General features: G+C 48.5%; 1 protein-coding gene across 1 annotated transcript in view; it reads right to left on the reverse strand.

The window, feature by feature from the left end:
- Window positions 1-22,219, reverse strand: part of VSTM4 (V-set and transmembrane domain containing 4) — an 80,329-nt gene that overhangs the window by 54,238 nt on the left and 3,872 nt on the right. Inside the window, exons 2-3 of the mRNA XM_069572289.1 lie at window positions 17,334-17,732; window positions 356-424 (exon numbers count right to left, since the gene is read on the reverse strand). Of these exons, the coding sequence (XP_069428390.1) occupies window positions 356-424; window positions 17,334-17,732 (468 nt within the window). The remainder of the gene's footprint in view (window positions 1-355; window positions 425-17,333; window positions 17,733-22,219) is intronic.

Consider the following 22,219-nt stretch of genomic DNA (forward strand, 5'->3'; position numbering starts at 1 on the left):
GTTTCCAGAATCCCAAACTCTTAAGACATCTGAGATAAAATTAGCCACAGTAGATGTGATTTGCCTTTTTATGTTGCTTAAAGGTCTCTCCTTAATATCACTTAGGAGGAGGAACCGTGAAGAAAGACAAACAACGCCAAATTATGCAGATTGGAGCTTTCAACTCTATTCTTTCAAATCTGTGGACTGATACCTCCAGGGATTCCCATCCTACTCCTGACTATGTTTAAAGCAAGAAAACTGTTCGATGTCAGGAAAAAACTAAGAAGTCAGGGTCCTTTCTTCTTATTCTATTCATTTCCTATTATCTAAAAGTGAGGCTGCATCTTATAATAAAGAAATAAGTAAGAATTACCTTCAAAAAATGCCCAGGTCTCTTTCTTTTTCTCAAAGGCTGAATCTTCAGAAGATTTGAGGGAAATCACTGTAAGACAGAAAAAAAACAAAAAACGAAATTGCATAGCATGAAGTGGTTTATGAACCTGGTCCATCTCAGTCCAAAAGATTATATCATATGGGATACATGGCACTTACATTTATAAAGTAATTTTCACATTTGCAAAAACCACATTTAACTGCCACAGTTCACATGCCAGGGGAAGGCACAATGACTTACACATAATAAGTAAGAGACCAGAGAAGGGAATTAAGTTTTTGGTACTCAGTTCGGTAGAAATCCTACTCACCCCATATGTTAATACTTACTACATCTTTCCAAAATGCAGTGCACTTGCTGAGTATCTCTAGAGAAGCCTGAGGTCTTCTGATGACTCCGGGTCGGTGCTCTGAGCACCACTCTCCATGTAAGACAGTCACACAGCAGCATGCGTCTGGTTTTGAGATTATTTTGTCTGCTTTCAGTGAGTGGTTAACCACTGAGTTCACTGTGCCTGCTTTCAGTCATCAGGAAGCACAACGGAGTTACAGGACTTCCCTGGTGGCTCAGACAGTAAAGAATCTGCCTGCAATGCAGGAGACCTGGGTTCGATCCCTGTCGAGATCCCCTGGAGAAGGGAATGGCTCCCCACTCCAGCATTCTTGCCTGAAGAATTCCATGGACAGAGGAGCCTGGTGGGCTACAGTCCATGTGGTTGCAAAGAGCTGGACATGACTGAGCAACTAACACTCTCACTACTTTTTCAAACCTTGAATGTAATACTAAAGTGTCTAGAACCAGGGAAAGCTTCCATGTACAAGGGTAATCTAAAAATTAACCGAATGGGAAAATGTAAGTGCCGGGGGATGAGAGCACTGTTTAGCAGAACTTTAGGTGAGGGAAGCGCTCAGCACCTATGCACAGCTGCTGCTGCACGTTTGTTGAGCGAGACGCGACTTGTCTGCATGGGACTAAGGAGCTGAATTTGTAACTGTATTTCAATTTAATTGATTTACATGAAATAGTTACACGTGGTCATTGGTTACTGCATTGAAGAGTTCTGGAGAAGAGAATCTAGGACCCAAATAATATGAGAGGAAAGGAATATGGCAAGGATGGCCTAAAATTTTAACTCTATTTATTGCCCCCCCTCCCAACTTTTATATTATTATTGCCATGAGTTCCAAATCTGACTTTTCCATCTTTATTTTTCTCCAGGTCTTGGATGGGTATTTCCTATTGGTCTACCACACAGATCACTAATCTTCTTTTCACCTGTGTCTAAGCTGCTTTTAAACCCATCTACTAAGCTTAACATTTCATTTATGGTATTTTTTTCAGTTATAGATCACTCACTTAACTCTTTTTTTATAAAGCCTGCACTCTCTGATGAATTTCTCCAGCATGTCATCTAATTTTTCAACCATATTAATCATACTATTTTACATACATGCCTGATAGCTTTCATATCTGCATCACCCATAAGCTTATTTCTAATGTCTGTTTTCCTTTAAGATTGTTTAAATTGTTATTTATTTTTCTAATTTTTTAATTGAAGGATAATTGCTTTACAGAACTTTGTTGTTTTCTGTCATACATCAACAAGAATGAGCCATAGGTACACTCATGTCCCCTCCCTCTCAAACATCCCTCCCATCTCCCTCCCGACCCCACCCTTCAGCCCCTGTTTGAGTTCCCTGAGCCATACAGCAAATTCCCAATGGCTATCTAGTTTACATATGGTATTGTAAATTTCCACGTTACTCTCTCCATACATCTCCCCTTCTCCCTCCTCCCCTCTCCCATGTCCACAGGGCTGTTCTCTATGTCTGTTTCTCCATTGCTGCCCTGAAAATAAATTCATCAGAGCCATCTTTTTAGATTTCATACATATGTGTCAGTACACAATATTCACTATTTCTCTGACTTACTATTACTCTGTATAATAGGCTCTAGGTTCATCCACCTCATTAGAACTGATTCAAATGTGTTCCTTTTTATGCCGAGTAGTATTTCATTGTATATGCACCACAGCTCCTTTATCCATTCATGTGTCAGTGGACTTCCAGGTTGCTTCCATGTTCCAGCTATTGTAAACAGGGCTGAAACGAGCATCAGGGTACATGTGTCTTTTTCAGTTTTGGTTTCCTCAGGGTATATGCCTAGGAGTGGGATTACTGGGTCATACGGTAGTTTTATTCCTAGCTTTTTAAGGAATCTCCTTACCGTCTTCCATTGTGGCTGTATTAGTTTACCTTCCCACCAGCAATGCAAGAGTGTTCCCTGTTACCTGTTTTTTATTTTGATCTTGTCCTTTGATGTGCCTGATAATTTTTTAACTCAAATGCCAGACATTGTATATGGAAAGTCATGGAGACTCTAGATGAAATTTTATTTTTCCTCATAGGAAATTGGAGTAGGAGGATGCTCTCCTAATCCAATGAGAGTATGAACTGTTCAGAAGCTGAGTTTCAGTTTTTATAGGATATGGTCTATTTCTGGTTTGCCCTTACTTCAAGGATCCCCAATAGAAAGTCTCAAGTAATTATCATAGACCTTCCAACTTTCATCTCACAGTTAGAACGGCCAAAAGCTGTTTGCCTCATAAACAACCTGATTGTCACTTTCTGCATAACTTTTCTAAACAAGCACTGCATAGTTCCGTTCAGCTGCTCAGTCATGTCCGACTCTTTGGAACCCCATGGGCTGCAGCATGCCAGGCCACCCTGTCCAGCACCAACTCCCGGAGCTTACTCAAACTCATGTCCGTCCAGTTGGCGATGCCAGCCAACCATCTCATCTCTATCGTCCCCATCTCCTCCTGCCTTCAATCTTTCCCAGAATCAGAGTCTTTCCCAATGAATCAGTTCTTTGCAGCAGGTGGCCAAAGTACTGGAGCTTCAGCTTCAGCATCAGTCCTTCCAATGAATATTCAGGACTGATCCCGTTTAGGGTGGACTGGTTGGATCTCCTTGCAGCCAAGCACTGCATAAGAATGGGTGAATTTCTTATAAATGACTTTCGCAATTAGACTCCGTCACTGCTCTTTTCTGTAGTCAATCTATCTGTCCTTCAGAGAACAATTAGGATAGCTGAAATACATAGGCACGTATATAACTGTGTAATTACATCACACAAATATTATCTATGAAATATAAATAAAGATAAACTTAGGAAAAAATCCTAATAAATTAAGAAAACTGAAATGCAGACTACTTTTTCAGCTTTTCTAATTGTTCTCAGAAGGAAGGTTTTGTCCTGTGGGAAACAACTCCCCTCCCTGTAGATCCTAAAGTTTTCAAAACCAAAAACCGAAAAGGTGATACCTCCGTATCACCATCTCGGGGCACACTGCTTGGCAGCTGGTAGCTGTCCAGTAAATAAATGACCTACTTCTTTCTGATGGCCCCTGAAAGAAAGCAATTTGGACATCCGGGCACGAACCCTCAGTGGACATTTGGTCTTTCATGCATCATTAGATATGTCAGACAATTCATCTAGCATCCTTCCTGCTTAATCTGCCCCAACCACAGCCCGTTTAATCTACTCACTGTCTGAGCAACTGATCAGATTCCCCCTTCAAGAATTTAAACAGAGTACATCAGTACTTTGGCCACCTCATGCAAAGAGCTGACTCATTGGAAAAGACTCTGATGCTGGGAGGGATTGGGGGCAGGAGGAGAAGGGGACGACAGAGGATGAGATGGCTGGATGGCATCACCAACTTGATGGACATGGGTTTTAGTGAACTCCAGGAGTTGGTGATGGACAGGGAGGCCTGGCGTGCTGCGATTCATGGGGTCGCAAAGAGTCAGACATGACTGAGTGACTGAACTGAACTGAACATATGGTGATTGTAGGTCCTGGGGTTGAAAAAGTCTATGGACTCTGGGGTGGCAGCCGTTTTGGAAAACAGGAAAGCAAATGGAGCAAGGGCAGAAGCTGCCGAAGGAAGGCAGAGGACGGAGATCGTGATCCTGACGGATTCTGGGCACCGAGAGGCTGACGTGTCATTTTCTAACCTTGCATCTCATCAGTCCTGTATCCTTAAACCATTCCCACCTCTCTCCTGAATTAGCTTGAATGAGTTTTTATCTTCAACGAATTGAGCCCAGGCTAGGATAACCACAGAGTCTTAATAAAGACAATACCAAAAGGAAAATAAATGGACCTCTGAGGACCTTAGATTTCAGGAGATCAGTGACGCCCATCATGGTCCAGAGCCTCACGACTCTAAGTGTGGTCCACTGACCACCGGCGCCAATGTCACCTGAGAGCTTGTCAGAACTACAGGATTGCAGGGGCCCCAACCAGATCTACTGGGTCAGAATCCGCTTTTAAACCCAAATTTCTCGGCTGAATCATATGCACTTTGAAGTGCGGGATGCACTGATGTGCACCGGGTTGAAATACTAAGTTGCCATTTGCTAGTTATGTGACCTTGGGCAAGTCACTTAACTTCCCCATTTGTTATGCAGGGATGATAATAAGTTCAGGATGAGTGTGAAGCCAGAAGGGTTAACATATGGAAAGTACTCAGAACAGTGCCTGAGACCTAATGAGCCATTTTTATCCGTAAGACAGCTCCATAAGAGCTTAGCTCCTTAGCCCCATTAGACAGCAACTTGGTCTCTCTTATTCCCTGCTCTAATTCCCACACCTAATTATAGCATGGCCCTTTAATGTCAGCCCTGTGCCTCAGAGTGTGACTCTTCGGATGTCCAAATGGTCCATAAGAAAGAGTTCCTTGCCCTTGTGGCTTAATGTCTGCAGTCCCTTCGCCTTATTTGGGATTAAAGGTAATAAATAAGGTCTCCCCAGTGGACTTGTAGAGATGGGTATTGAAAGAACCAACAAGCTGGGATTCAAAGCTAAGGGACTCTAAGCAAGGAGTTTGTGGAGGCTCCTCATTTCTCTCCAGTGTGGCTATTTTATGGGAAAGTACAGCAACCTTGTTTGGCATATGAAGATCAGCAACATTGGTCATAATCTTATCTGTTCCTACAAAAAAGAAAATTTTTACATCAATTCTGCCAGAGCTTTTGAGATTTTCCCAAGGTTCGGCGTAGCTATCTTATTTCAGCTGCTAATCCTGTGCTATCTCAAAGTGAATGTGATACATTGTCCAGCCACACATGTCTGAGTCCAGAGAGTCAGGCCAATGCCCTGCTCAAGGTGGCCTCTGTCTTGCCCCATGCTCGGAGCCCAGCCTCTCAGCCAAGAGCTAATGTGGGGCTGGGCAGTGTGCCCTCCTGGAGAAGGTTCATTACTCTAGATGCTAGGAATGGTGCCAGCCCGGCCTCCCAGGGAGGCTTGCCTCTTCCATCCTTCCTGCATCCAAAAGTCTTGTGAGGGAGGGCTGTACAAGGACTACCTCCTCCCACAGGGTATGGGGCCTGGAAACAGGGAGTAAAACTGATCACAGAAGCAAAAGGAAGCCCAGTTTGGCCTCAGCACCAAGCTACTCTTCTCAATACAGCTTTATCAGAAGCATAGTGGGCATTTTGAGTTCTGACTCCTGTGTCCATTTATCAATGGGTCTGGGCCACAGGATAAAGAGAAAGCAAAGAGCATTCAAAAGCTAAGTCATCAGCTGACCTCTTGATGGCTCTGTAACTTTCTGGGGACCCCAGAACTTGGTGGGCTGCCCTTCTGGTGAGGTGGTGGCCTGATAACAGTGACAGGCATTCTGGGCTCCTTCCCAAGACAGCAGAATCAGATGAAATTTAAGAGGGGTGGGTTGTGAGAGCCACCACATCCTGGCCCTCTGGTTGAAAGCGGCCGCAGGATCAAACTGTCTGGAAGAACACAGCCCAGAGGCACCAAGACAAGACGATCCTATCAGCTTCATGTCTGGAGGAAGCAGATTGGAGAGAAAGAATCTTAGGCAAGTATTCTTTGCTAGGACCTGCGGGGCAACCACCACGCAGAGAGGTGTGAAATCTGAGACCCTTGATTTCTGACTCGGACAGAGCATCGTGCAGACTCCCTTGGGGAGGGCGGATTTCACAGGCTGTGGCAGACTGTGTCCCCCTAAGTTCATGCCAAGACCTTGTGACAAAGCCCTTCAACTGAGGGACTTCCTGTTCCCTCCCTAGTCTCCCGTTCACCAGTGATACAGACACCTTTATCTGAGCCTGCTTTGAAGGACTGACCCACCCCACCCCACCCCCAACCCCATCATTCATGGAATGGTGGGCTCAGGATTGTTGGAGGCCCTGGGAAAGCCCCCTTTCTCCCAATATTCTTTCCCACCTGCTTACCTGGGCCTCCAATTCCTTTCACAAAGAATCCTATGATTAAAGGAGCTTAAATTACAACCAAGGGCTACATCCAAAGTGAGGAGCACATTTCTGACACAGAACACCTTCTGGGAGGCAGGAGCTGGTAGAGAGAAGCGTGGGGAGGGCCTGGGTGCAGACAGGGGAGTGAGGAGGCCGGGAAGCAGCAGCGCAGAGGCGGGGAGGACTGGCGCCAGATCTGTGAGACACGCCTGTACCTTCCTGTTTCTACCACCTTTACTGAGCGCCCGAAGATCAAGGTTTTTAACACATTAGTGTACAGAGGAAATCATTAGGCCTTTTGAGGATTCCCAGGCATGATCCCTGAACTTCTGGTTTAAGTATTTTGGGGGAGGGATTAGGGAGCACAAAGCTGTGGCAATTCGGAGGCTCGAGGTCCCAGGAAGCCTCATGGAGAAGCCCTGCCTCATACACTCCTAGGACAGAAAGAGGTGAGTCCCAAGAGACATGGGAGAGGGGATTCAGGTCATGAGGAGCCAGACCCTAGGCCTCAATCTCCCGTCTAGTCCAGGTTAGGGTCTAGAATTCAAAACTCAACCAAGGCTCTTCCGTTTAACCCAGGGAAAACAAGAGCAACAGCAGGACCTAGGGAATAAGACTATCACACAAGTGCTGTTTACACAGGACTCCAAAAGAGCCCTCTAATAACATGTCTCAGTGCAGGGAAATGCAAGGTGAAGAACACAGCTTCCAAGGAAGTTATTTTCAAAAGAGCAGACCATCTATAAAGGATGATGTGTCTCCCAAAAGGCAGACTCAAACTTGGAGAGAATTTGAGTCAGAGAGGCCTTCCTCCAGTGATTGCCTAGCATTTCATACCCTTTCTCCCTGCTGAATGCATTGCCTTAGAATGCATCACTGCGCTTTGCTCATTGGTCCGGTTCATCATCCCCCTCCTCCAGCTGAAGGAAGTTCCATGCAGGCTGGAACTGCGCCTGTTTTCGCGTCCCAGAATCCTTCTTAGTCCGTAACAAGCCACAGTTGCTTTGAATGGATGAATGGGATGACTATGATGCTGTATTGGTGGGTCAAGGTATCCCAGAGAAAGCTTGGTCCTGGGACCAACTTACATTGTAGAAGGCTGAGAAGAGAGGCCAGGGCAGGGAGCCCAGGCCTACCCAGCACCTTGCTTCCCATGGAAGATACACATCAGAAGCAGTGGGATCACACCAGCTCACCAGGCTTTTGAAGCTGACTTCTCTGGAGGGCTCTAACCTTGGAGCTGCTGGCTCTGGGTCTATCACGATCACTTTATGGCCAGAGAGTTCTTAGTTTCTTACAGATGGAGGTGGGAAGCCCTCAGACCTTAAGCTGGCAACATTCTGCATAGAGTACTAGGAGAGAAAAGTCTGCAAGGACCAGAGAAAGCTGTATTCTTCGCCTTGTATTTCTGCGCAGAGACAGGTTATCAAGAGACTCTTGCGGAGTTCTTTGCAAAAAACACTTGTGTAAAATGTTTATTCTGTAGGTCTTGCTGTCACTCTTGTTTTCCCTGGATTAAACTGAAGAGCATAGGTTGAGTTATGAGCTCTAGTGATACGAAATACACGTAAGACTCTACAATTTAAAAAAAAGGAGGCAATACCTTTGCTCAAATTCAAAATTTAATATAGTCATTTCACTGACCTTTCTTATTCAACGACGAGATGGTTTCCCAAGGAAAAAACTAAATGTAGCTGTTTCCTCACTATTTATAACTGACTCCGTGTTCTCAAGAAAGGCAACTAAAACCCAGAGAGGCACAGAGACGGCCTCTGTCTCTGCTCTCTGAAGTTTGCCTATTGCTTCCTTTCTCCCTTGACCCTCCAAGCCTCAGGCTGAAGGCGGTCTCTCTCGGGGCTTGGGCAAAGCCATATATGTGCATAGGACCTTTGGGTGACCTGCAGTGATGGAGCAGCTGATGAGAAAGGAAAAGCTCCAACTTTGTCTATTTTAAGCCACTCTTTCCTTTGCATTCACTCTAAGATAAATTCTAGAAAATACAGCAATAGAGCAAACAAAAACTCATATTAAATAGACTTCCCATTGTGACAAGGCAGTGGGCTAAGAACTGTGCATTCTAAGATGGAGTCAGCTACAGAATGCAAATGAATGAATGAAGTCGTTCAGTCGTGTCCAACTCTTTGCGATCCCATGGACTGTAGTCTACCAGGCTTCTCTGTCCATGGCCATGTGTATTTAGAAAATATTAAAACTTAAGGCTTGGTAAGTTTTCCCAAGCCCTCTCCAGACACGACCCTGGGATAGATCTATATATTATCCTCATTTTATTTATTTTTGGCTCTGATGGCTCTCTGCTGCTGCGTGGGGGCTTTCTCTGGTGGCGGCAAGTGGCAGCTACTCTTGAGTTGTGGCGTCTGGGCTTCTTATTGCAGGGGCTTCTCTTGCGGGCACGGGCTCTACATGGGCTCAGTAACTGAGGTGCACGGGCTTAGTTTCCCCGTCACTCAGCCTGTGGATCTGCCCGGAGAAGGGACTGAACGCACGTCCCCTGAACTGGCAGGCAGATTCTTACCCACTGGACCAGCAGGACGTCCCTATATCTTATCTTCTTGCTACCACCTTCCTCTTCTTGCTACTAGTAATTAAAATGGCCTTTTATTCAAAACCATGAGTATTCAGTCCTTCATCTAAAAAGTCCGTTATACCACGCACTGTGTCAGGCATGTGGGTGCGCCTGAGAATTCCACAGGGCACCTGGAGTCAAGGTCCCTGACCAGGGCCACCGAGGCAACCCTTCCTCTTATCACCGCCTACCTCAGCCCTCACCAACTGCAAACACGCGCCTAGCTCCACTCAGTTGTTTGCAAACCCCTCTTCTCCCTCACCCACGCCTTTGTCCGGCTGTTTCCTCTCCTGGCGGGGCAGGGCCCACAGTCGCAGAGCCCCCTTCCCCCTGCAGCCCCAGCAGAATGCCTCATCCTCCACGTGAAGCTCTCCCGCCCCCCAAGAATGTGGCCTGCCTTTTCCTCACTTTCATGTGAGTGTCAGCCTCCTCTATGGCCTTTCCAGACTTTCTATTAGCTGTATCAGTAAAGTCTATCAAATATACACCCATCGCGACATACTTCTCCTCCAGATTATGAGGTTGGGTCCCAGGACAGTGGGGATCAAGCCTCCCTACATGTACCTCTCTTTGGGCAAAGCAGAGGGATCACAGGCTCATGAACTGGAGCTTCATACATGCTCCTGAGTTTGTTCCAATCTCTTAAATTCCTCCAAGACCATGGCAGTTAGAATGAGGAGAGACACGATGAGGGATTGTTTGAAGCTGTGTGTAAATTACACGCTGGTTGTCAATCTGTTCCCTTTGAGTATCTGGACCTGTTGACACTTTAAACATCATGATGTGAGCTTGCTTAATTAAGCAGTGGCACTAAATGTTTAGTTAATCTCATCCCTAATTATCTGCTCTGTGTCTCTGGGGAAAAAGGAATTATTTAATTTCTTCCACTGAAACTTGAAATATCAGTTCCCTGTGGTGGTACTTTCAGATCCAGTTATTAAATTCTCTCTAATATTTCAGGGTTAAACAGATAAGAAATTATAATTTCATCTTTCCCCTAAATACAGTTAGGGTAAACACAGTTTTCCATGTTCTTTGTCCACTTGTAACATTTAAAGCTTGCTTATATAATCTGAAGTCAAATAACAATATGGTTTGTTAAAATATGTTATTTGGGGTTAGACTGAAATACTGTTTAAATTGCAGGAGACAGCCCTTACAAATTGCTTCCATTATTAGCATTTTCACCGTTAATGAAAACATCTCCATCTGAAAGGAAGGAGATTCAGTTCTGCTTAGAATATCAGACTGCTTCTGAATCTGTGGGTGGCAGAACCAGGCTGAAAAGCCATTGACAATAGTTCTATACAAAGCCTGGAGAACCAGGCGTGGAAGCTGCTCTACCCCTAAGAACAGAAGCCGAAACGGATGGCAGCTCCACTCCTGAGACCCTGGGGCCCACACTCCCTGGTGGAAAGGGGCCATGCGGCACCCTCGCGCAGAGCCCCTAACTGGCCCGTGTCAACAACTGTTAGGGACATGTGGCACCCAGGACTCTGCCGGAGCCTATCGTTGACCAGGAGCCCCAGGGATCTTCAGGCTTCATCTGGGAAACTCTCCTGAAGAAAATCCAGGCTTAGGAGCTGGTCTACCCCTCAGGGCTGTCCTCGTGATTAGAACTATCCAGGGTCTGCGTGTCCTGAGAGAGACCAGGCTGATCAGTGCAGAAAGGAGGACAGATGTGGGAGGCCGCTGGGGCATCAGACAGGATGGCAAAGGCACAGAGGCAGAGACACCGCCAAAGCTTGGGGAACAGAGGCAGAAAAGGGAGGCCAAGGACGATTAGAGAAAGCAGGCACAGAGCCAACCAGCACGCACCTGGATGAAGCGACGCGGGGCAGACAGGGCGAAGACTGTGCAGAAAGGCTGAAGGAAGACAGACAGCTTCCTTTATAAACTGCACGCCTGAGGCACTACAAGTTCCAGTCAGCGGTGGGTGCACAGGACAAATGCAGTGTCAGATGCTATAACACCTTTGTGTCTACAGGGACAGGGTAATGTAACTGTCAGAAAGTATCACAATGTGTGAAAAAACTGATTACACGTAGTTAAAATTCATTGTTTTGCACCTAGAGGACAGATGGTGGCCCCTAAAACAGCAAATCTTCACCTCGATTTGTAAGTGATCTTGGAATCAACCCCAAAGAGAACAACAGCTCGTCTCCACGCCTAGGGACACATTATGCTCTGTGTTTAGAACAGAAATCCTTTTTCAGGCTGTTGGACCCAACTACTTAAAAAGCAAACTTATCATTTATTTCTTTTGGCCTAAAGGAACCAAGAACATTTGGAAAACTTTGCATTCATCAATCTATGAAGCCTCCAATTCAGAAAACCCTGACCCTCCCAACCATCAATAAGGCTCCTTTTAAGAGACTGTGCTGAACAGCTTCATCTCCCTGTTGGAAATTACCCCAAATCACTGCCCATGCTCCCTCTGTTCCCATCCTGACCTCCTTGTTCCGTCAGCTGCAGCCGCGCTGGGCCTGTTCCATGCTGGGCGTGCAGCACTCCAGACTGGGCCTCCCCATATTCTGGTGTCGGCCAGGGCAGGGCTGTGTCGCTCACTTCCTCCGGTCTCACCTGCAGTGAGGTCCGCCCCTGCATCTGCCCTGCTCATGATGAATGAGCCAGAAGCTGTTTCCTAGAGACCTTTTTTTTCCCCACCATCAGAGTATTTATTGGAACTAAGGCAGAGGGAACAGAGCTGTTGAGATGGCAAATCAAAGTGCAGATTGGAAGGCGGGGAGAGCAAGGTGTGGGGTGGAGGGGGCGCTTCAGACGCCACACGAGGGCTCCCTGTGGTCTGGGCTGGAGAGAGGCCCTTCACCCCACCCTGGCAGTGAAGACCCCCACTCACCTCTCCCATCTCACGTCCATCCTGGGGGCAGCCGGGGCCCTGCAGTGACCCAGAGGGAGGGACCGCCCCTTCGATCCACCCACGGCTATCAGTCAGTCTCCCTTCCTCATTTTCCCGATAAAGAGGACACAGGGCTCACCTGGCAGCCGGAATCAAGCCAATGCACCACCTTCCTGCCTGGAGCATCTCTGAGAAGCCGCTGCGTCCTTACCCTCCGCTGCTGCTCTCCTACTGAAAAGACTTTGCCCTTTCCAGGCAGCCATGGGGTTGGGCCAGAGGAGCCCGTTCCAGACACCACGCCAAGCTAGCTCCATCTGCTGCCCCAAACACTGGTGTTTCCCAGGGCTCCTCGCCTTGGCCCCTGCCCCTGGGAAATCAACTCACCCCCTGGTGACTTCACCTACCTGACTCAGATTCAGTTCTCACAAGCCGGATCAGACGGGCCCTTCAGATCCACATTTTTGCGCACTTCCTGGTCATCCGCGGGTGGCCTCCCCCCAGCTCACTCTCAGTGTCCCTGTGGACGAGCTCCGTCTCTCACGCTCCCTCTGCCAGTCATGGCAAGCTCCCCGGGCACACTGCGTTACTCTCCTGGGTATCACCCCAGAGCTTTCTCCCTTGCGCATCCAGTTATTAAAGTCTTCTTACTTGACCTCTAATGTCTCTCCATTCCTACTACCCAATTTGGCATCATTTAAAGCCTGTGCAATGGGCTTCCCTGGCGGCTCAGATGGTAAAGAATCTGCCTGCAATGCAGGAGATCAGGGTTCAATCCCTGGGTTGGGAAGATTCCCTGGATAAGGGAATGGCAATCCGTTCCAGTATTTTGCCTGGAGAATTCCACGGACAGAGGAGCAGGCTACAATACATAGGGTCTAGAAGACTCGGACATGACTGAGCAACTAACACTCTCACAAAGCCCATGCAACCGCAAAAGACTGCCTCTTCACTCTGTCGCCTGGTCCTCCCAGAGGGCTCTGTCAAAAGACTGCATATGCTCCACGGACTTGCCAAGGACTAAAGAAAAGAGTCTCCAAAAAACGCCTGATGATAAAACCACCTAGTGTGCTAAGTCAGTTCATTTGTGTCCTACTCTTTGCAATGCTATGGACTGTAGCCCTCCGTGGAGTTCTCCACGCCACGCCCTCCTGCAGGGGATCTTCTCGACCCAGGGATCAAACCTGCATCTCGTACTTCTCCTGCATTGACAGGTGAGTTCTTTATCACCAGCACCACCTAAGAAGCCCCGAAAATCACCTAGACTGGATGTTAAATATTCAAATTCCAACCCAGGCTGAACAGACTAGAATCTCTAGGGCAGATACTTCAGAATCTGGCTTTGGTGATACTGATCATTAGGTAAGGTTGAGAGCACTAGCTTACAGTATCAAGTGTAAACTCTTTGCCATCAGCCCAGCCTGCTTCCCCTACACCCACCGCCACCTCCGCCCCCCAGTTCAGACTCCAGCAGTCCTGGCTCACTGCTGTGGCACGCCCTACCCACCGAGATGCCGCTCATCTCGTCCACTGCCCCACATAAACCGCCAATGGCGGCTCGAGTACTGCCGGCTCCTCACATCCTTGGGGGCCTCCTATGCATTCACACACTGCTCCAAGCACACCTTTATCACTGCGCCGGACGCCGTGACATCATATCTGTTTCTGTATCTGCCATGCTATAGACAGATCCGCCCTGTGACCCCAAGTTTCTGGCACAGCAAGGTACAGAGCAGGTGCTCCAGGAAACCGATCCCCACTGAGTGAGGAATAAATGAATCCACCAAGCACTCTAGTCCACACGCAATTCCCTGAGCCCAGCAAAGCTTCCTCGGCTAAACCGATCGTCCTCTGAAGGCTGCCACTCACTCCATGATCATGCTTGCTACTCTTTTCTAGATCGAATCTGTGTTTCTACAAATGAGGCTCCCCAAATAGACTGTGCGGTGCACACTAGTGTCTCCCCAGCAGAGTCCACATAACACAGCCGACTCCCTTCTTAGGGACACCAGGCCAATTTGGACATGGATGGAAATAACATGGGCCGTCTGCTCTGCCGTATCACCCTGCAGTGGGGGTTTAGCCACTAAGTTGTATCCAACTCTTGTGATCCCAAGGACTGTAGCCCATCAGGCTCCTCTGTCCATGGGACTTTCCAGGCAAGAATGCTGGAGTGGGTAGCTATTTCCTTCTCCAGGGAATTTTCCCAACTCAGGGATCAAACCCAGGTCTCCTGCATTAGAGGCGGATTCTTTACCTACTGAGCCACCAGGGAAGCCCCCGTCACCCTACAGATGAGCATCTAATTTGCCACTGACACCACTGAAGTCCCTGCACGGACAGCCTCCTATTGACTCTCCACCACTGCCTGCGAGCCGTTTCCCCTAGATGTACATCACTCTGCCGTTTTCCAAACTGAATCTCACTCTGTTATATCCTGTTTATATCACTCGCCTCTCTGGATTCCCACTTGTCATGTGTTACTCCTTGTTGATGTTAAGAACATCTCCCAGTTTCGTATTTTATGTAAAGTTCATTAAGGTGATATGTGCCCCCTTTTCAAATCACTCATGAAACAATTAAATGAAATCAAACCTAACGTCCACCTCCTGGAAACCTCTCCAGAGGGTTCCCACACCACGCGGCACTCAGGGCTCTTGGATCCAGGTTCTCTGCAGGCACGGCTTCGGGCGCACTGAAATGGTCACGTAGCACAAGCAACTGAGGAAACTGCGCGGCACCCTTTGCCTTGCCGCCTGCCTCCGTACAGTAAACTGACGCTGGCAGGTTCATGGGATGTGGCAGAGTCTCTAAAATAAGGCCAGCACGACCCCAGCAACCTACAGGGTCACATACGTTCACTCTTCACTGTGACGACAATTATCATCTCCCAGAATCAGGAGCTCGCCCCCTCCACGGTCTCGTATATACGTGGTTTTCACACAGACCCCAGTTTAAATCTTCCCATTCTTCAAAATCCCCGATTCTCCATCATACTTTAATAATTTGTTCAGTTAAAACATAAAATGACAACTTATGTTTTGCCCCAAATTAATACAGCCTGTATTTTTTTAGCCACACCCTTTCAGAGATGTCCCCAGGGAAAAACCCAGGACAAACTCATTTATTAACATAGATTTTTTTCCCAATAATTTGTTATTTATTTTTTTAGTCACCTCCACAGACATGCTCAAGGACTTATTCCAATTTTAGAGAAACTCAAAAACACACACGGACAAAATAAAGCAAATAAAATTGCAATTGTTGGGGTAGATTGGTTATTTGGTCTGTTTTTTAATTTTTGTTCAGATTTCTCGTTTTGCAAGACACTGGGAAAGTACTCTGCAAGCACATGGCTAAGGAGCTGGACTGTGTCAGGAGACACCGTCTTAGGGACACGGCAGGAATGTGACCGGTTGCAGTTTATATACAATTCCCTGGACACCCCCTTGTAACTCCACCCCTTCCTCTCACACTCACAAGAGCAGATCAAAGTACCAAGAAGTGGGGGAAAGAGGTTAGTTTCAGTGTAGTTGCGCAAACCACCTTAAGTTGTGGTAACATGTAACCAAATAAATGTTCTAGAAGGAACCCAACTTCACTCACTGACGGGGACACACCTGAAATAATGGATGTGCCGACAGCACTCACTTGAATGCAAGGAACCTTTTTATCTCTTCTAATTGGCAGAGAGTCGTTACTGCCCGGAGATTTACCACAGGGCTCCAGAATACATCGGGACATAAAAATTAAAAGGGTATACGAAAGATCATATGTTTTAGAGCCAAGTGATATCCAGAGTGGATTCTCTCCTCAGCCTGTGGTGACCTGATTTTTCTATTTTCTGTGCCAAAATACATATTTATATTAATAGTCATTTCTTGTCTTGAATTAATTTGCTTAAAGAGAAAAAGTGCACATTTCAGATAATACTTCATTCCGTGCTTAAGAACATGAAGATAAGCAAACTCCAAAGACAAATGAAGCTGTGAATTATTTACTTTGACATATGCGTGCTCACTTGCTCAGTCGTGTTCTGACTCTTGCGACCCACAGACTGTAGCCCACCAGGCTCCTCTCTCCGTGGGATTTTTCAGGCAAGAATACTGGGGTGGGTTGCCATTTCCTCCTTCAGGGGATCGTCCCGACCCAGGGATCGAACCTGAGTATCCTGAGTCTCCTGCTCGGCAGGCAGATGCTTCACCACTAAGTCATCCGGGAAGCGACCGGGTAACACACAGGATATTAAACTGCCTGTTCACAGCTGGGTTCTGTCCCTTTAACAGCATCACTATTGCTTTTCATTTAAATGACATGTATAAAATAAAATTAGATTTATCATCAGGTTTATTTTGTGGTCCTCTTGATTTTCTACCAGGCCAAATTCATGTGCAAAGCAATCAAAGATGTAATTTTAGCACACAATAACAAGTCTTATTAGAATTGCGATAGGTGGCTTCTTGAATGGAACATCAGTGGCTAAAAAATGATAACCATTGGGAAACTCCCTGGTGATCCAGTGGTAAGGACTTGATGCTTTCACTGCCTGAGTCTAGGTTCAATCCTTGGTCAGGGAACTAGGATCCTACAAGCCACACGTGGGAACTCCACCAAAAAAAGGGATAACCCTTAAATACAGCATTTGGTAGCTAAGATGTTCCAGAACACGGCCCATGCCTCTTATCTGTTTCCAGAAAGGGAGGGCCACCTCTGGTCCCTTGCCCACTTTTGGATGAATCTCTGAGTGAGCTGTTCCCTGAGGCTTGGATCAGTTCCTCTGGGCGATGGATCAGAGCCTCCAGGCTGCCCTGCTCTGAGGCCTGGCAATTCACATCAAGGCACTCCCAATGTGCGCCTCCTCTCAAAGGCATCCGGCACTCCCATCCCCAGGCAAAGCAATCAAGGCAGCGCAGACCTGAGCAAGAGGCAGACAAACCACACAGCCAGTCCCCTCTTTCAGGTACAAAACAAGTTTGCCCAGGGGCAGGTTGGCTGGCATGAGGCCAGACACCTTCTGTCCTGACTTTCCGTCTGTAGCAAAGGTTAGCGCCAGCATCCCCATAAAGATCAACCCTCATTCTCATGGCCTGGCTCATACAGCCTGGCCCTTAGAGTCCAGAAGATGTATTCTAGCACAGTAGGACTGCCCTGGAGGCCACTGTTTGGCCAGCTGGAGGGAGACCCTCTGACTTGCCCCCTCCCCCTCTTCCCAGAGAGAAGACGTATTCTTACCTCTCATTTCTGTCCCTGAGGAACCATTGGACCAAGCTGTCCACTTATTCCTGTGCTTGCTGATTTCCTGGACTTTGCAGACATAATGCCCTTGATCTGCTGGCTGGAGGGTCAGGACAGAGAGCGTGTAGAGCGCCCCACGCCGCTCCTCAAGGAGGCGCAGCCTCTGCCGGTAGGCGCTGCGGCTGAAATTCCCGTAGAACTGCACCACCCGGAGCTTGGTCATCTTAACCATCAGGGCTTCCTGGGAGTCTGGCCTCGCGAAGAACCAGCGCACAGCCAGCAAGCTGTCCTTTCGCCTCTTCTGGGAGACGTGGCAGAGAAGCGTGGCATTTTCCCCCTCTAGGTAGTCAACCACGGGCCCCGGGGACACGGTGACGTTGAGGGCTCCACAGACCTCTGCAGAGAAAAAAGGGAGGAAGAGAATGAGGAAGGCCACCACCATTTCCTGGGTGCGCACACACAGCCTCTTCTCTCAAGGAGCCAGAATGATGTGCAGGCCAGAGAGGCGGGCCACCTCCACCCCTTCTATGCGCACGCTGCCTTCACGAGGGAGCCTTCCTTGGGGCATGGAGTGGGCCTCTGTGGGCCCCCATGTCCTCAACCTATGAGATGATCCCCTGCAAGTCACCGATCACCTGGCCTAGATGCTTTTCTCTTTTTTTAGTTAGTTGCTGATATTTAAAATTCAGGAGATTTCACATAAAGATTTAAATTTGGGGAAGCTCTTAAAAATATCTCGCTGACATCAAATCCACGTTTCCTACCTGCCTCCCCAAGGCCTGCTCCAATCAGTTTCATCGCCTCCCTGAGGAGGCAACGCTGTGGCCCCATTCCGTGTCTCAGCTATTTCTGCTACAACCAAGGCAGATATCAGTACTGGTCAGGTGAGTGTTAAACTAGTACCAGGGAGCTGGAACGACAGAGGTGCCTCAGTCTCTCACTCCAAGCCTCTTAGGACCATGATCCACGGTCTAACAGCTGAAGTGCAGGGAAAAAGAGCCAATGAGCCCAGGAGCAGAGAGGGGCACCAGACTCGCCCAGCAACCTGAAGTGTGCTCCAGGAAACCAGGCCCAGGTCGAAGTCTTGTCCTTTGGTCTCAGGGCTGACTCTCACCAGCCATGGTTCTACTCCAAGCTGACATTTGAGGGTGCCACTCCCTGTCCACCCAAGATCAGCCAGCCCAGCTACCCTTGCCAAGGTCTTCTCCCAGTAGACACACCACACGGCATCTGCAGGGATTACATATTGCAGCCGTGCAGCCCGGGAGCTCGTGAGTGCAGCAGAGTCCAGGAAGGAAAGGATGCCCAGAGCCTGCTACTGTCCAAGCTGGGCTGTCTTCTCACCAGATCCCACATCATCATCCCTGCACTGCCCAGCAAGCAACTCCAGGAAGCATGACGCCCTACCGCACAAGCAGGTGTGCCCAAGGTCATCCTGAACTATGAAGAGCCCTGAAATACCACCTCCTGGTCACACGAGGTGACTTGGGGGCCTGGATGGCAGAGTTGCCCAAGACTTTGAACCCTGGTCAGTGCTACAGGTAAGCAAGGAGGAAGGATGAGAAAGAGAGTAAAGATTTAGACCTTCCACTGTGAAGAGGCTGTGAGTCAACAAGGTGAGGCCCTGTGTGTGCTGGGGGTGACAGGGAGAGTTTAACACAAACAGTATCCTTCATAGTAAAACTTCAGGCGATAAGCTCCTCCTTACATATCGTTTCCACAAAGTTTCCACTGTTCATTTAATAAACTGAACACCTCCAGAGATACAACTTGAGAGTCAATTTTCTTCTGCTTCTCAGCTCTTAAAAGCCAGGCCACCAGGACACTCCAGGATACTCCAAGATCCTTAACTTAATCACATCCGTAAAGCGCCTTTTAAACTGCATCCACAGTTCCAGGGATCAGGATGCAGACGTTTTGGGGGGTCATTATTCAGCTAACAGCACTGTGATAGTCTTTTGTTACCATTTAGAAAAAAAATAGATGGAAGTGAATTCAGAAGGAAAAGATGGGTGCTTGGCTGGACTCAGCTCATTGTGAACAAGAATGAGGTCTTGTATGTTTACAGTGACAAAGAGAAAGCCACCCAGGGAGACAGACATTCACTCGGGAATGCAGACCAACAGGTACCCAAGGAAGGCACACGCCCCCTAGTAACAATCTCACTATCTACGCAAGTCACTCCCACAGGACAGAGGAGGGACTGCCCTTACCGTTTCCCTGCAGCTCGCCCACCAGCCCACACACCACGGTATATTAGGCCAAGAGCATTTTCCCCAAAGTCCGCTCAGGCCCCATGGTGGGAGCCCCCTGAAGAGCACAGAAATGCCAGGCTGACCCCACTTCAACAGCTGCCCAAGAGTTTGGCAGGCAGAGAGCAGCAGAGATGGAGCAGCTGGCTTCCAGAACTGAAGTCCTGCTCTGCCCGCCCCCAGGGTCTCCCCAGTGGAGGCAAGCAGAGCTGGGGAAGGCAGGGAATTGAAACAGCATGGATGGGATGCGCTCGCACAGCCGGGCCCCACACCCTCGTCTCCTCCTATTAACGCTGCAGGAAGGAGGGATTATTTATAGTGGCTGAAACCAGAACATGCCAAGTGCTCCGGTCCTCATGGGAGGCCAGATTCCATCCTGGAGGCAAACTAGTAACTCTTCCACTTCTGCAGCTCAGGCCGAGTTAGCAGCTCCCGGGAAAGGGAGCAAAGTGCACCATCTTCCCCAGTTAAAGATGGAAACGCCTCTCTGCCTTCAGTTAACCCCTCTCTTACAAATGGCCCAAACACGTCACTCCCACTGATGTGCAAAGACCCTATGAGCAGAACAGTGTCCCCCACAAATTCCTATACTGAAGCCCTAATCCCCAGGAGCTCCGAATGGGACTGTATTGGAGAGAGAACCCTTAGTGAGACGATGAAGTTAAAATGACGACCTAATCCCCAGGAGCTCCTAATGGGACTGTACTGAAGACAGCACCTTTAGTGAGATGACAAAGTTAAAACGAGGCCCTCATAAAGGATCCCAATCCAACGTGTTGTCGTTGACTAGTCACTCTTTTGCGAGCCCATGGACTGTGACCACCAGGTTCCTCTGTCCATGGGATTTCCCAGGCAAGAATACTAGCGTGGGTTGCCATTTCCTTTTCCAATCCAACATGACTGGTGTCCTTATAGGAGGAGATTAGGAAGCAGGCACAGACGGAGGAAAGATCATGGAGACATACAAGAAGACGGCCGACTGCAGCCCAGGAGAAAGGGCTCAGAAGACAGCGACCCTGCAGACCTCTGGCCCCTGGGGCTGGGAGAAACGAAACTGTTGGCAAGCCCCCAGTCTGTGGCACTTTGTGACAGCGGCCCCAGTGAAGCAATTCAACCTTCCTCCCAGGAAGGCTTATTTTGGCCCTGGTCTTAACACCAGCCCAGATATTTACACCTACTTTCAACACGAGAGTATGGGGGTGGTGACTGGAACGATAATGCCCACAGGTTCCTCGGGGCATTTAGCTTTGTTAAAAGACTAAGGCTCTCAGGTTGTATGGTCCCCCATGCATACCGTGACCTTCTCAGAAAGCCACTGCCCCAGGTAACGCCCTCCGCTCTACACTGGAGATGACTACCTCAAGCCTAGGGAACACAACTCAGCCCAAAGGCAAACAGCTGTGAGAAGCGGCATTGCTCGAGGGAGGGAGAAAACGCAGGTAGAGGACCCAGTGCCTTGCAGACGTTTGCTGAGCTGGATGTTTATTTTATTTTATTTTTTTAAATTTTATTTTTACTTTATTTTACTTTACAATACTGTATTGGTTTTGCCATACATTGACATGAATCCACCATGGGTGTATACAAGCTCCCAATCCTGAATCCCCCTCCCACCTCCCACCCCATATTAAATACTAGAGAAGAGCATCACACAGCTTCTGCCCATGGCAATTATCAGGCCCCACACAGCTCAACCGACTTCCCTTCCACTTTTCACTTCCATGCATTGGAGAAGGAAATGGCAACCCACTCCAGTATTCTTGCCTGGAGAATCCCAGGGATGGGGGAGCCTGGTGGACTGCCGTCTATGGGGTCACACAGAGTCGGACACGACTGAAGCGACTTAGCAGCAGCAGCAGCAGCAGCATATGGCTCCGCAGAGAAACTGCAGAGCGGCCCAGAGGCATGCAGTAGAGGCAGGCTGGCTAGAGTGTGGTGCTAGGAAGGGCTCCTAGCCTTTGCCCTCTGGGTCTCATTCTGAACAACAGAGCATCCACACCCTGCAGGGCAGAGGGGCAAAGCAGGCAAGGTGGACCAAGCCAGCTACCAGACAGGAGAGTCAGGTGTCCCTAGACGCTCTGACACCACATAAGGTAAGGGAGTAGCCCCGGGCAGGGCAGAGTCTCCCCTCTCCAGCCGAGGAGGAAGAAGCACTGAAGTTACTCTGTGCTGGAGAACTAAATTCCTTGCTTTCTGGTCCTGCGCTGCCGGGAAGTGAGGTGGGAGGTAGACCCCCACCCCCGCCCCCACCCCGGCCACCTGCACACGCAGCACTCCGCTCCCTCCAGCTCACACCCCAGCTTATGCTTTGCTCACTTAATCAGTTGACAAATAGTTGCTGAGAAGAGCCATGCGCCGAGCACTGTGAGAAGAGGCACCCCGACCTCAAGGAGCTGAGGGTCCAGTGGACAAGGCACTGCACCGGCCATCAGGAAGAAGACACAGGAGAACGTGACTACCAAGTGTCACGTACCACACAGAAACGACGCGGGGCTTACAAAACCGAGAGTGAGACTCTGATCTCCGTGTGTCAGGGAGGAAAGAAACCCTGGGGAGGTGAGAGTGAGTGGAAGGTTGAGGCGGAGCTCATGACACAAATTCAGGGCAGCAGCGAGCCGATGATCTCTGTGG

Source organism: Ovis canadensis, chromosome 25 (assembly GCF_042477335.2).
Source record: "Ovis canadensis isolate MfBH-ARS-UI-01 breed Bighorn chromosome 25, ARS-UI_OviCan_v2, whole genome shotgun sequence".
Classification (NCBI taxonomy): Eukaryota; Metazoa; Chordata; class Mammalia; order Artiodactyla; family Bovidae; genus Ovis; species Ovis canadensis.